Source organism: Protopterus annectens, chromosome 6.part0, assembly GCF_019279795.1.
Source record: "Protopterus annectens isolate FY-2018-M chromosome 6.part0, PAN1.0, whole genome shotgun sequence".
In the NCBI taxonomy this organism is placed as follows: Eukaryota; Metazoa; Chordata; order Ceratodontiformes; family Protopteridae; genus Protopterus; species Protopterus annectens.
The window spans coordinates 1,035,495,730-1,035,512,188 of NC_056737.1; the positions used below are offsets into that span (position 1 = coordinate 1,035,495,730).

General features: G+C 37.6%; 1 protein-coding gene across 1 annotated transcript in view; it reads right to left on the reverse strand.

The window, feature by feature from the left end:
- The window catches only part of ATG2B (autophagy related 2B), a 1,825,281-nt gene that overhangs the window by 325,197 nt on the left and 1,483,625 nt on the right, over positions 1-16,459 (reverse strand). Inside the window, exon 33 of the mRNA XM_044074646.1 lies at positions 9,280-9,381. Coding sequence (XP_043930581.1) covers positions 9,280-9,381 — 102 coding nt within the window. The remainder of the gene's footprint in view (positions 1-9,279; positions 9,382-16,459) is intronic.

The window sequence follows — 16,459 nt, forward strand, 5'->3', positions numbered from 1 at the left end:
CCCATGTAAAAGCAGTTAGAAATGAGAGATAAAAACAGCTAACAACTCTGCAGATGGGTGAAGGAATCTTTGTCAGTTTTACTCAGAACATAATGTTGAACAGCCTTCAGCTGTAGAATTCCTGCTTCCCACTGAAAACATTTGCTAATGGGAAAAAAACTAACATATTTGCAAATGCAAGAAACTTAGAATTGTTTGTGGCTTTTATCACTTTGTCTTATTTTTCAAGCTTCCTTTCATACAAAAAACCTGTTTATCGCTTAAGCCAAGGTAACGGTTCTAGATATCCATCCTTGTAAAAGTAAGGGAAATCTTAATTCTGCATATAATACAATCAGTGAACTTTGAAACCCCACCCCCACCAAAGCTGCTGAAGATCACAGCATATTAGCTTATACTTGCTGTTGCCAAAGCCTTTCTCATTATACTGTAAATCATATACTTCTTAAAACTAAAAAAAGTACTTGTTTACTTTAATATCTGACACAGTCACTGAAGGCTCCCCTCACATTTAAAACATCCCTGACCACACATTATACCAAACTGTTTTACTATATAACATACAGTTTATATTATGAAATGTTTTACACAAATACTAAGAATAAAAATTGGTTTGCTTGCAGTTGATCTTTTTTCAAGTGTTCTTCTAAACATTAATTATATAAAGTGAAGTATACGCTTACTGTCCACCCACAAGTTTAACAAAGTCAACAAAAGTCCAGTCTTTCTCTGCCACTTTTTCCTTGCAAAGCCATGTTTCATAAATGTGATTAATGCTTTAAAGTTCACAATTTATTCAATAATTTCAATGTTGCTGGTATTCTTCCTGTTTATCTCTCTCTCTCAACACTAGACTCGGGTTCAAGTCCAAGGTGCTCCTGATTTTTCTAGTCAACCCCTGTGCTTTATTCTGTCTCTCAAGCATTTTCTTTGGAACACTGGAAAAGGTTTCACTGGCAAAGTCTCTCCAAGAGCTTTATTGTCAGAAGAATGAGAAATAAGAATTCCCTTTAGTTGGCTGGCTCACGTTTAGTTGGATAAACGTTATTTGCTCCTTAGTCTGTTCTGCATCAAAAAAGGTCTTTCATCCTCTAGGAAAAAAAAATATTCTAAATACAGCTGGATACAGCAGCTTGAAAGTCACACCTGCCTCTTGACATTCCCTGACTGCTGGGATAAATTTGCTTCACTTCTGTCTAGTGTACAATGAATAATCGTTTTCCACAAACAGGATCGACCCTTTCTGCTAGTATAATTGCATCTTTACTAATACAGGTCTTGGCTGATTTCTGTTTATTTTATTTTACATTTGTTGACCGGGAAAGTCCGACTGGGTATATGCCCATTTTCAGAGAAGGCCCGGGGAGAAAAGCTCCATATATTCAGACATATGAGATTTACATAATATAAGAGTACAATCTAGCATATCAGATGAAAAACGAAACAGTATAATTATAGTAAAGACACAGTTCAACAGGAGAAATGACCTATATGTCAGAGTATAATATCACAAGGAAGGCTCCACATATTCAGACAAACAAAATTTCACATAATATAAGACTATAATCTAGCATTTCAGAGGGGAAAAAAAACAGCGTATTTACAGCAAAGACACAGTCTGACAGGTAAGGACATATGTCAGAGTATAATAACAATATAAGGTGCAAGACATTTGCCTAGTAGTATTAATTTCTCACATAGAGAAAAGAATAAACATCGTACTGCAATCATCTGCTAGTTAAAGGATATGAAATAGTAATGAAATACTGATAACCTGTTGACAGCTAATATAGAGCTGGCAGCTAATTAGTGGTAAAAGGGAAAGGGGGGGTTAGTTGGGGTATGGACAAGGATATAGCCAGTGAGATTTTAGGTGTGCTTTAAGAGCATTTTTGAAGAGACTGCTGGAAGGGAGGGTAGTTATGGCAGTAGATTTGGAGTATACATTCAATGTGCCCCTTCAGTTAACAAATCCTGCTGTAGAATACTAGTCCAGTTGATTATCGGTGCTTTCACAAACTTAATACAGTCTGTTCTTTCCAGTTTCTCTGGCACAGCAGAAAATCTTGGGTTTTCTCTGCATGCACAGTCTTCTAACTACAATTTTTGAAACGTCTCTTCCTGAGATGCCTCATATTCAGCCAGCCTTTTCTTCATTTCAGCCTCTTAGTTTTACAGTTTTATACATGGATGTAAAATATATCAGTACATCTGAATAGCTAGTTAAACTTCTATTTTTCCAGCCTTTTGTTATTTGAGTTAATACACTCCTTCAATGTTTCACTTATTTTAATCACCTCTGAGCATGTTTGATTTTTTTTTCTCTCTGAATTACTAGAAGCCATCTGTTGTACCAAAGCTGAAGCTTTAATTGTTTTTTTGTTTTGTTTTTTTCTGAATAGCTGCAAGATTCTTCCTAGCCGGTGTTTTCTCTTCACTTCTGGTTCATTTTCTTTGAGGTTCTCTAAATTTCTTTTTTGCTGGCATCCAGGCAGTTTACATAGTAGCCAGTAACTGAGTTTTACCCAAGATGACAATATCATTGGCTCTTAATCCTCAGTTTATGTTTTCACACTGGGAGAGTTGAAATAAAGCTGTTGCTCAGTGTCAGCCATTTTGAAAGTCCCACTAAAATGATTTCTTCCTGTAAAATATCAGAACATTTGTATTTTTTTTTTTTTTGCAGTAACAAGTTGCCCAACTGCTCACAGGGACTGTCCTGCATGCAGAACAAGGGACAGGTAGTAATCCTAAAGGGAGCATGTACAACTGCTTTATCATGGTCAATTTCTTCCTCAGAATCATCTATTTCTTTTCTATTATAAAAAAGAGAACATGTCACAATGGCAGAAATCACCTGTAAAAGTGATTGCAAGTTTAGGAACAATGTGGGGCCATAATGTTTTGTTTTTAGCACTTCCTTCCTTTCTCAACAGAATTTTCAAGAACATAAAAACTTTCAGAAATACAATTTAAGATGTAATAAATGCAAAAAACACAGTTCGATTAAAAATACAAATGTAATTAAAAAATGCACTTTTTAATGAAATGCACATATAGTGATATAGAAAAGTTCAAAAATGCATTACTCCCTGGGGCTTCCAAGATTACACTGCCTGGATGCCATCAAGGAAGTAATTCGAAGAAAAAAAAAAAGTACGAGAAAATCAACCAAAAAAGAAGAAAATGGTTGAGATAGGAAGAAGGGCTTTACTCAGCCCTCGTTAGGCCAGTCACTGAATATAATGAACCTCCCCTTGGCAGGTATCTGTCCAGACACATGCAACTGTAATGCCCACAGAGATACCTTACTAAAAGATACAAGGCCTAAACAACATATCCTACATGGAATGACTCAAGGCCCTGTCACTACACTCTGTATCCTACAGACTATTAACAAGTGACCTCTGTCTGGCATACAAGGCATCTTCCAACCATTACTGTTGGATTTATTACATATCAGCAAGTCAAATGGCATCAGAAATAGTCTAGAGATCTAAATCTCTTTTGCAACATTAACAGAATGGTTTGGAGGGATAGGTATATCTCGCAGAGGATACCACTGGTGTGAAACACACACCATCCACATAAAACAAAATTCATCTTTATCCATATTCAAGCGTAACTTAGATCTATAGATGAGAAACAGAAAATTTACCCCAGGAATGCCCCATGTACTATTACTAATGGACCGAGGCAGCTCCTAAATGCTTTATCCCATGCATGTGTCCCCTCAAATTGCATGGTACAATCCTAGTTATTCTCATTATGGGTAATACATAATTATCGATCATGGGATGGGTAAGGCCAATCTATAACCAAACAGGATAAGTTATTTAAAGCACAAAAAGAGAAATTGGCTACGCTTAAAATGGCCTGCAAGTGTAGCTAGCATTAGTACTTACCTATGAACTTACAAGAACATTGCTGCTGTTCAGCAAAAGCAGTTCAAACTGCAGCTTTGGTACAGAAAATGGAGTCAGTAATTTATTAGAAAAATATATTATTATTTTCTCAAGCGATTCATTTTTAAGTGAGATTTAACTGTAAATCACAATGTAAACCCATGCCATAAATATAATACAGTATACACCGATATCAAGCTTTTGTTTTTAAGGTTGCATTTATGTCATTTTAGTTCACATCTTCCCAGTATTCAGAATGTACTCAACACTGACATCCTATTTCTGACAACTCCAATAAAGCTAACAATACTTCAAGCATACACTTCACCAGCTGGAACATGTACAGAAGTCCTACTAAGTGTGCAAGCTATACAAGCTTTTAATAATCCTTTCTTGTAAAGTCAGACTTTTCTTCTGTTTGTCCCCGTTAATATTAATGACTATTCCTCTACTTGTGCATCTCTGTACTGTTAATTGTTGCTCAAATAAACAGAAGCTACACATACTGGCAAAGTGAAATCTCAGACATATCACTGGAAGAAACTGGAGGTTTGTAAGAGGACTCTCCTGCATTACAGGGAGAAAAGGCTTCTAAGCAGGAGCATCAAAAGTTTCAGAATTGTTTTAGTAATTAGCAACTTAAATAGCACATTGGATGGAAGACACTGTAGTTCCCACCCTACAAAAAGATGTAAGTTGAATTTTTTAAAATAAAACTGGGAGTTGTGAAATAAAATGTTATTACAACAGCATGCCAATCAATAGTTGCTGGTCAAAATCCTAAGTGTCACCTCTAATACCACAAACATTATCGGCAACAGACACCCGAGAAGGCAGAAAAGTCAGAAGTATACCTTAGAGTAGAAATATTCAAGCACAATCTGCTAAAGACAACAGCTATTTTATAGTAAAGTTCAAATGACAGGAGAAAGGGTGCAAGACAGCAAAAAGAATTCCACATAAAAAACTACTTGCACTTTACGTGGTGGTGGCAGCCGTCATAGAGAGCTACTTGAAACGTCAAAACCACCAAAATGTTCGGTGGTTACACATTTTTAAGAACTCAGCATGCAAAGGCAAAGATAGATATCTGGCTTGGCTGGATGACATCTTTTTAAACCAGTCTTTAGCACAGTGAGTAATCTTGAAAGTTATCAGCCAGACAATGCAATGACATAAAACACTCAAACAAGAACTTGATCTTTTTATTACAGTAGTCTCTTGCAAGAACATATTTTCCATCACTGAAAAAGAATGACATAGTTTTTATCAGTTACTAAGGTTCTACAGATTTTTTAAATCTGTAATTTTGTTAAAGGCTTCTGCCACTGATGCTGGACTGGACAGAAACATAACGAGAAATCAAGAGAAGGTACCCTATATTACACCATAAGTCTTGTCCAGGCTTGATTTCTACTGCTATAAAGAGGATGTGTAAAGCTAGTTTTTTTGCAGAAGATATGATTTTGTACTTATAAATCCAGGAAACAACATTTCAGTGTTGTGGAACATTTTGAGACAGTTACAAATATTTTCAGAATGTAAAATAAATGATGTTAAACAAAGTTACAGCAGTAAACTATGTACCCACACTTGAACTGGTTTAGCAATACCCATATTTAAGGGGAATATGTTAAGATGAAATATTTAGGTGTATTGATTAAAATGATTTTATTATGGTAGTTAAGGATATGTGGGAAAAGACCAACAAAAGATAATACAAAAATGAGAAGCTGGAACGGATATGTACAGTAAAGTACAAGATGTGAACATGTTTCTAGTACCTTTAGTTTTTTATACAGGTCAAGTATATTTTTATCAACCAGAGGAGACGTTGCAGACCATAAAAAAGAATTGAAAGGAATAATTTGGGAGAGGAAAAGAGGGCAAGAATTAAGTGGGATAAGTTTTCTCCCTGTAGAAAAAGGTGGTTTAAGACTACCTGATTTGAAAGGATACTTTAAAGTTATACAGTTAAAGCTCATATATAACTGAAGCTGAAATGGGAGGGGGGGTCACAAAATAAGGTGAGAACAGGATTTCAGATGCAGGCTCACAAGGAGGATAACAAACACCAAAGAGAATATTACATTTATATATAGTAGTAGGAAGTATTTTAAGAACTAAGGCAACACAGGAATGGAGATTGATGATGCTACCAATAGGAATGACTGCAAGTAGGGGCACAGAAAACAGGCAACAAGGGTCTTGAACGTATTGGAGAAAAATGGCAAAGGAACAAAGAATTGGCAGCAAATAACAAGGAACAGAAAGGTAAGAGTGGGACGAGGTCAGTCAGAAGTTTGGACTGCAGGTTTGAAACATCCTTCCTTACCAGGGAATGATAACAGAGTATAGGCAAAGAGAAAGGAAGAGGGGATGGCTAAATGAAAGACCTGCTCTGAGTTTTCAGCTGAAACTAAAACAGAAGCAGATGTTAAATAGGGTAATTACTGGGCATATAAAACATTGCATGATAACTACAAAAATCAATTAATAAAAGTTTAGAAAAGATTGGGAAAACGGAATGGAAAGGCATTATATATATAAAGAAACAGTGGGAGGACATCTACATGCTTCCCTCATATGCAACAAAGTCTAGAAGGTTTAGGATGCTTGCATGAAACTATTTCATAAGTATTTTTATAACTCAAGCAGACTTCAGAGAACATTTCCTGAGGCAGACAGCAAATGTTGGAGGTATGATGGGAAAGAGAGGGGTTAATGGAACTATGTTTTTTGTGAATGTAATTAGCTGGCAGATTTAAAAAAATTCCTACAGAGCACGCTTTCAGAAATGTTGGGGGAGAAAATTACTGTAATTAAGGAAGTGATTATTTTGAGTTGAAACATATAAATTGAGCTGCCTGGACACACACAGTAAGGCATAAGTTTAATGCTATTAGTTGTCAAAAAAGCAATTACTAGAAAATGGAAATCAAAATTTAAACCAGCTGTAACTGAAGTATTGAATATTGTACAGGAAATTAAAGAAATGGAAGTGGGATCTTTATGAAAGGGAAAGAGCAAACCACAACAAAATAAATGGAATCTGTGGGAACAATACATGCAGAATAATGTGCAGAAGGAGGAATGAAATTTAAGGGAAGGCTGTACTTGAGCAATTTATATAATGTTAGACTGAAAGATAACTGACAGAAAACATATATGTATGATGCATGAAAATGAAAAACAAAAATGTTCACACTGTTTTGTTTTCCATTAATGAATATGTACCCATGTCATTATTTAAAATGTGTTAAGTTAATAAAGGTGTTATGTGAAGAACACTGTAATGAGCTTATACCTTTGTACAGAAAATTAAATACTCTAAAAATAACAGATCACGGGTTGGCATGGAGAAGCCACTGTAAGCCTATACTGTGCTGTCTGCCTTGCACTTTCACAGACTGAGTGATCCAAGATGGGGTTCCTCAAAGAGGCCTCATAAATAATTAAGATGTTCAACATGTTCCACTAAGTACATTGAATATGACCACTCACTAACTATGCCACACTGACCCAGTAGATTGATGTAGAGCTAAAATTAGGCTGGGACATAATGCTGTCTCGGTTATAAAAAAAAAAAATATATATATATATATATATATATATATATATATATATATATTTATACTGTAAAATGTATTGTCCTTAAATATTAGCTGTAATGAAATAGGGCAGTTACAGCAACATTTTGGACTTACTGTATGTGCACCTACAACACAAAAAAAAGGACATGCTACAGAACTTGATGTATAATATTAAGATGCAGGCCTGCTTGCCCTGTAACACAGATATGCAAGCTGTTTTTATTGAATACACATAAGTATATATCAAAAAAGCAACACTTCCAAGGGCAAGTGGTGTAAACCAACAAAATGCAAATCTGAATAAAAGATGAAAACACCACGCCACAGCTGTAAAAATCTCAGATAAATCCACGATTTAATAAAAGGTAAGTGCTTTCACACTAATTCGTGCTTCTTCAGATCATACATAAAAAGGAAGAGAAAAAACAACTCCCATTAAATAAAATACATCAAGACAGTTAACCAATGAAGGCTGAAGGCCAACAAACAATTAAAAACAATTACGAACAAATCAATTAAATCTCAAGAAATCGATTATTTGGATGTCAAACTTTTGGTTGACAACCAAGGCAAACTTATTACCACTCTGTTTAGAAAAGACTGTAGGAATAACACTGCAGTAGTATGCATCCTCGCCACATATTTAGGAACGTTGTTAAAGGCCAAGGCATGCATATCTCTCCACTTAATAGAGATGATTTGTTTTTTTGTGATACAGCTAGGTTGAGTGAGAATTTTTTACATAGAGGTTACAAGAGATTTGAAATTGATAAAGCATTGGATGAGAGTACCCGACAGTGGGATGATAGGGCTCGACCCTTATATTCCGATCAGTCTAGTTTGGCTAATTTTGATAGTAGTGGCACTGGAGGAATGCATACACGTAATGATGTTTCTGTCTCTTTATACTACACCAGTGATGTGAGTAGTGTTTTAAATGTTATCACGGGTAACTGGTCTATTTTGTGTTTAGATGCAACATTAAAGGATATAGTAGGGGCTACACCCAGTTTTACTTTTAAAAATAAGAAGAGTCTTAAATGACAATTTTGCTATAAAAATAGACCTCAAGTAGGTGCTAATATTGTTAATACTGGCACCATGAGATGTATGCATTGTAGATACTGCTCTTATATAGACACGAGTGTAGATTTCACTCATCCTTCTACTGGTGAAGTGTTTAAGTTTCAAGTACATGCCAACTGTAGGAGTAGGGACATTGTTTATTTGGCTAGTTGTAGAATCAGTAGTTGTTTCTACAGTAGTTGTTTCTACATGTTCCACCTTCTTGCCTTACAAATAGCCAAAACTATTTGGGGAAGGTTTTCTGAATCAGGGCTTCATAACAAGCAAGTTATTATTCTGAAAATGTATGCACTGTGCTACACTTACATTTATATTATGACTACAATGACTTGTATCCACATAGTCTCAAACTCAAGTGGAGGGCATTTTCCAAGAATAAACATTTATACTATGCATGCAGTGTGATGGTGATGTCTCAGTGCATGCTCAAACAATGTATACATACATTGTTTGAGCATGCACTGAGACATCACCATGCATTTCTTAAATCATTTTGCAGAAACTGCTAATTGTTGTTGCAGTTTCTGCAAAATGATTTAAGAAATGCATCTTAAACAACTATGTAAGGTTCATTCTGTTACATGTTCTTCAGTTTCATTAGAAAAATAAAAAAATCTACGCATTCTGTACTTGTGTAATAGGCACAACATTTGTGATACTTGTTTATTTTAAAAAAACATGGGAACAATATTGACCTGATCGATGTTAAGGCGAAGTGGCATCACGGTTACACGTAGATTGCATTCCTGTGGCACCTGACCCAGCTCTGGACACATGTGCAAGGCCTTTACTGTTAACTGTAAAGAAACAAAACAAAGTGAATAAATCAGAATAACACAGTTCCTTAATCTCTTTATAAATCACATTAAATGAAACTTATCAGCACTCACTCACGAAAACGATATCAATGACAAGCACACCCAAACCATGACTTTCCCAGGATGCTGATCCATCCCTCAAAACACATCCCATCAAATACTGTTTCCGTCCTACGTCTCCAGTTCTGGACCAGACAAAAGAAGGTGGGGGTGGGGGGGTTGATGGAAGACAGACATTTCCTATAGCTACAGTTCTGCACACAGATCCAGAGCTATTCTGAGTACACAAATTTTGTAATTGTCTTCGGAAAGCTCAAGCTACAGGAACAATTAGGACAAAGCTTCAGCACATCTCAGCAGTCTGAGGACCCTCCACTCAGAAAAAAAGTGACCATAAAGAAAACAGCTCAGTGAAAAAAATCTTCCAATGATCATCAGCCCAAAGGAACTGTTAAGAAAATGTGAAGGGAGTGAAAAGGAAACAGATTGTGCCACTGTACGCCAAATATACTGGCAGAAGACCAAGGAAGTGAGGAAAACTATGAAAGAAGTGCTGTGAACATTGCTCTCAAGGTCTTACCCTACTTACAGTATCAATGTAACTGACAAGTATATGGAAAGGGAAAGCATAAATGCCTTTTCTAAATCTTTTATCTAAAACTAATAAAGGGAAGAACCACTTTTCAGTTCTGCTAGATAGCCTATCAGTCCATAACCTGTGGATATATGATGGGGTGTCTTATAATCAGCAGTATGTTATTAACAGTCAGTTTCATCAATGCCAGAATACTGACTACACGCAAAAAATAAATGACAAATAAAAAAAAAAAAATCAGCAAAAAGTAAATCCACTGCAAAAGGAAACACATATTCCTTTTATAACTGGTACTTTAAAAAAAGCAAAAAAGTCACAAAAACACATGTTTAATGTGGGTAAACTATTTCCCCCCCAAACCCCTAACATATATACTAACTCCAGTCACACAACCATAACCGCAATGGAGACGCTATTAAAAAGGTAATGTTGCTGTGTTCAGTGACTCAGTAGATCCTGCACTTGATAAGTGCATTCAATAGCTTGTTGTGACTACACAAGCTGTGAGTTCCAAAGACTGCTGGGAAACCGTAAACAAATATGGATATAAACAATAAAAGCTTCTCAAACGACAATACATGACACAAATGTGGCCTTCTGACCTTGGAAAAATAGTTAAAACTTCCATATATACTAAGTGTTTGTGAACAAAAATTTGGAATAGCTCAGTAACTAAAGCCTGCAAATACACGTTCAGCATACAAGAACTAAGGTTTGAATCTCACTTGGATCTCACTACTGTATAGATGAAGACTGTTGTTCTTTGATTAAGTGCCCAACCCCCATGCCCCTGTCTGCAACTACTGAGCCTCTTCCCATCAGATTTGAGCCCATTCATTCCTTCACTAGGGGTGAGAATCATTTTTCCTCAAATCCCCTAGGGTGAGTGCCATCTGAAGGGGTCATCATCCAGACAAAGTTTGGTGCTCTTTCTCCACCCCAGCTATGACACCATTTTTGTATAAATGGCACCAAACTCTCTTCCTGGCTGGTGACGCGTGCACATAAATCACCATGGGACAGTCTACAATCTTCTAACAGGCTGTGATATACTTCCATGTGTATGACCACCGAGGGTTTTTGTCATTTGTTTGGTGATCAGACCTAAATCTTCATCCATGCTCCAGCCCCACTGTATGACTTCCTTCATACCTTCCACAGCAGGGAACATATCTGGGAATAGCAGCTAAAACTGGCTGTGATTCATCCACCCCTGGCATCTTCCCCTGCAGCACTGTCAGGAGTCCGAGCCTGTAAATGGTCACCTGAGCTCTAGTCCCGACTTCAAACTTCTATGCTGCGATGTGCAGCTACCTAGCTTGTTTGTCTACAAATTCACTGAAAGACAAACAGAAAATCATGAATGAGATCAAAGAAACTTCTTATGCTGCTTACTGAGCAAGAGGGGTGGACTCTTGGAAGAATTTCCTTAAGCATCTTAGCAACATCAGGATTGAAATCCAGAGAATAATCCAAAATTCATTAAAAATGAAAGCTGGGGAAATGTTTGTTAACCAATATACAGCAGACCTCAACTTGTCAACACAACTAATAAGGTGAAAATTAAATGAAGAAAAACAGATGCAAAGGATCCGAAGTTAAACAATGGACAAGAACCATAGGTCTCTGCACTATGGTCTATGTTTAAGATGGAATCCTAAAATGGTACACTTCTCATATGTCTCTATTAGAAATGGCTAGTAAAACATGGAGGTTCTGAGAGGCTCATGCAGAAACAGAAGTTGAAAGAATACGCTAGAATGACACTGAAATGGTTGGGAGCAAGAGATTAAAACTCAGGGACTATGCAGCCTGAAATAGTATGGACCGACACTGCAATAGTCTCCAAAACTGTTCAAACATTGTGCATGGGAACAGAGAACAGGGCTGAAAAAAACTGTGGGACCAAAAGCACTAAAACATGTCTTTGCTTTGTTCTTGGGGTGAATAAGCATGGAAAATCTATCGGAGGAGGGTAATGTAAATCTTGAAAAGTTGACAGAACCCATAAATTAAAGGACTTGAAGAATAATCCTGAGATATTACTTTACGACTGATAATCTACAGTTCATTACAACAAAGCTAGTGACAATAGCCTATTCTGGGTGGGAATTAATACATTCATCTTCTAGTCCATTGTGATTCCCACTTGCAGCAGTCTAAGAACTATCCGATTCACACTACCAACAGTCTCTCTCCTCTCTCTTTCGGCTTTTACAGTCTAAGAACTATACAAATAGTGAAAAAATTTCATGAGAAAGATCTGCAGCAAAAGCTACGAGTACTGTCATCTCAACACTGGAACACAGGTGTATCCCACATCCAGTGATACAATCCCTCACCAGTTCAGCTGATAATGGGCAAAGGTTGAAAAATAAATCACCTACGTCAGCTGTATCGCAGATTCTTGAAAATCAATATAAAGCAAAGAATACACGAAGAAAGTCAGAAAAAATGAAAACAGTATGACAGAAAATGCAGGAGAATATCAGATTTACAGAGTGGAAACAAAAAAATCAATACAAACGTAATTGGAAAGTCTGCATCCTAAATCCAAAGTACTTGGCAAAGCAGCTGACCAAGATACTATGCTGTTTCTGGGGTGACTACTTAGAATTACAGACATTTGTATAAAACAAGCATGTTGAAATCCAAGGAAAAAGAGCAACCATACTTTTCACAAGCACTAGTACCAAAAAAAGACAGACTATGAAATGTGTGATAGTCAGAAACTGCAGAGAGGCAGACTCATTGTGCCATAGCTCCAAGAAATGCTATACAGTTGCAAGAGCTGCTCTAAAAGGAAGATTAGATGTTTACAGTGAATAGTTCCCATCAAATAAACTACATAAAGATCACTGTAGAAACCACACAAATATATGGAGAATTCAAAAGCACATCATGATACTAAAGGATGAAAAAACTGAATGGCTACAAAAGTACTGTTTAATGTTAAAATCCCAAGATATGCTTAGTGTAGAATTAAGTTTAATTTAAAATAATCAGTGCAATGTAATACATGTTAACTTATATAATGCATACAAAACAGAAGGCATTATATATCTAGAAAAAGAGCTATGCAAATACCTGGAGTACAACTTTAATGCCAATACCTAATTGCATAGAATTTGCTTGCTATATGGTAAACATTCCCTCCAGACCTCACAGAGGCTAGAAGCTCATTACTAACATCTGTGTTATACACTGAGCATTCTTATAAATATTCAGACAATATACTGTATGATGAAATGATACAGTCAGTAGGTACTTCATATATCAGGTACCAAGAGCCATTTCAGTGGGTTATTTGCTGTAAAGGAACCCCATCTGTACTAAACACCTCAAAGAAGGCTGTGCCAGAGGGGGTCTAAAAGGTGACAGAAGTTCAAATCCTGATGCAGAGAGCCAAAGGATGTCCAGATCATAGAATTGTAGTCCAAAGTGCAGCACTTGGTGAATGTGTGAATCAATGACCAAATGACTAAAGCATAAATGCCAACAATGGAGAAATTACTGCAACCACTGGAACTGGTCTCATCCCTAGTGTAGTGGCATTTAACAGCAGCAGTTTTAAAAGGTTTGTTCACTATTCGATGATAAAACAGAAAGCAATTAGCAAAGCTACCTAGTTTTCTAAGTAAATGCAAACCTTTCCCTCTGCAGTGCAAAGGACAGCAGCTCTTCCAGCTTTCCAAACTGAAACACTCTCTTCAAGGAAAACCTGAACTAACACAACTAACCCAGAGTGTGAAAGGCTTTCTCTCCTCTTTTTTCAGCCCTGGAAAAATGCAGGGAACTAAATAAACTGGTTCGAAGACAATTCTGACAACACTTGTATGGAAAAATGTGGGTTAGTCCTGAAGCACACCACATTTTTTAAAGATCACATAAGGTTACCCACAACTAGCAGTCTAAAGCTCTGAGATCCTACAAGTAGAGGTAATGGCCACCAAAAAAAAAAATCCTTAAATAGACAAGCTTCAGAGCCGCCAAACCAGGAAGCTAAAAAGGTATAGTAAACCTGTTAATCATGAAATTCAAGTCCAAAGGAAAAAAGGGTTATTCAAAGGAAATGAGATGCAACAACCTTTTAAAATTGCTTGCCCGAGTCAGTGCTCATCCACAATCCTGCCCTCCAGATCATGAGGGGCAGAACAACTACAGAAGGACTGAGAACATAAACTGTAAACATATCTGAAGTTGGCTAGAACAACCTGCATGCTAACTAACTGAAGCAATACAGGACATCTCTTTGATAAAAAAAAAACTGCATCTATTCTGTAAAGTCAGTCAGATATGTGGAAGGCTTCCTGGATGACGTAATCACCTCTGAAACTCTTACTGGAAAGTCAGGATTCAGCAGGAGATCTAAACCAAAAGTGGCACCTAAGTTGATGTCAGACATTAACTTCCACTGCGAGAGACTTCCTTTGCTTTACCATGGGATGTTCTTGTACAGCATGACATATGACAGCCTGAAACCCCACCCTACTCGACCACCATAGGGTAACAGAGATATGTTATGGCCTTCCTTTTTTAATGTATTTTGTGATTAAGTGTGTACTCAGAGGGAATGGTGGGAAAGTAAATAAAAAACTCCCCCTTCAATGAGAAGGAACAAATGTCCACTGTCATTTCACTGCTGATCTGCTGAACAGTGTAGAACATGAGAAGGAATGCACTCTCTCAGATAATAAAAAGGCTAATCCCCAGGCTGCTCCACTCCCAGCAGACTGCGACCAGACAAGACTCAATTTTTGTGCTTCAAGGAAGGACTAGAGAAGTTCAGAAAGTATGGAAGTATGTTCACTTCTCTTGGTTTGAATGGTATTAAGTGCAATGCCTCAGCCTGTGGTTAACTGCCGTATCCACATCAGTTCTTCGCACAAGGGATACAAGTATGTGCCTCCCTTCTAGTTCTAGTATTATATGATGGCAGATCACTTTCTGAAGGAATATTCAACAGCTCTATGGTATGACTACCTGCGGCTAAGTCAAGACTGCAATGGTCTTTTGTGATAGTTCTTCAAGCTAGTCCAAACTTGGAGAAGCAGCACCTGCTCCACAGGTGGCCCTGAACTGCAGTCAAGGCCATCTGCTGTGCCAGGGAGGTGAGCTTCCTGGAAGACTTATCAGTATAGTGACTGGTGGCAATGCTATCCGATGTTTGGGCCCTCTTCGGTCTTTAAAGTTTTTTTTTCTTCCATGGGGCTGCCAGGCCTGAAGAAGATGAGAGGGGTCAGGGATGGGTTACAGCAGCCCACCTTTGTTTTAAGGGGCTGTTTCTTTCTTTGGAGATTGTTATCCAAAGTCTTGAGAGAGAAAACACACAATGCCTCTCCAAAAATGTGCATCCATGAAGGGTTGTATGAGCTCATCGGGTTTATATTATAACATCGAAGTAGTAAAACCTTGAATGTTATAATATCAAACCCAAAACAGTGAATGCTGAAAATAGTGAAGCTGCAGACCATCAAATTCTTTCCTTGGGAAAGAATTCAGTGGACTGTTTCTACCACTTCGCTATTTTCTCCACTGTGGTGCGAAGGTTACTGACCGGGTTAAGGTAAGTGTGCGAACGGATCGGGTTAAGGTGACTGTGGGAATGAGATAGTTAGGGACCTTAGGGTTAGGGAGCGAGTAAGGTGAGTGTGTGATAGTTAGGGGCCTTAGGGTTAGGGAGTGGGTAAGGTGAGTGTGCGATAGTTAGGGACCTTAGGGTTAGGGAGCGGGTAAGGTGAGTGTGTGATAGTTAGGGACCTTAGGGTTAGTGAGTGGGTAAGGTGACTGTGCGATAGTTACGGACCTTAGGGTTAGGGAGCTGGTAAGGTGAGTGTGCGATAGTTACGGACCTTAGGGTTAGGGAGTGGGTAAGGTGAGTGTGCGATATTTACGGACCCTAGGGTTAGGGTTTGGGTTAAGGTAAGTGGATAGATAGTAGTGTATGTACGGTTTAGTGTAGGGTTAGTAGGATTTTAAGTGTATATGTGTGTCACCCTGCTAGACAGGGGTCCAGGGAAGTAAATAGTGTGGGAAGAAATAGCCAGGGAATTGTTATGGCTAGGCTTGTATAGGCACTAGGGCTGATAGCCTAGTACCAACCTATGAACCTGTGGATTACTTTTTTTGGTGTGCTTGTGTTGTATGTGTGTTTCTCGGAACAGCAAATTTTTTTCTGGGAAAAAATTCGCTGTTCTGAGCTTTCGATTATATCACATTTCGACATTCCAAGTTCAAGCTTATGGTGTTCGATATTTTGGGATTTCGATTATGTGGTATACAACCAGCTCATCAATGAATGTGAAAAGCTGGAGGTACAGCATTCTGCACGAAAGGCCACTGTAGAAGCTGTGTTAATAATCTTGACCATTATTCCTTTTGAGTCAGGAAGGAATGAAACCTTTCCCATATTAGTCCACTACAAAGGAATGAAATCCAGATAGGCAAGACAAGACAGCTGAT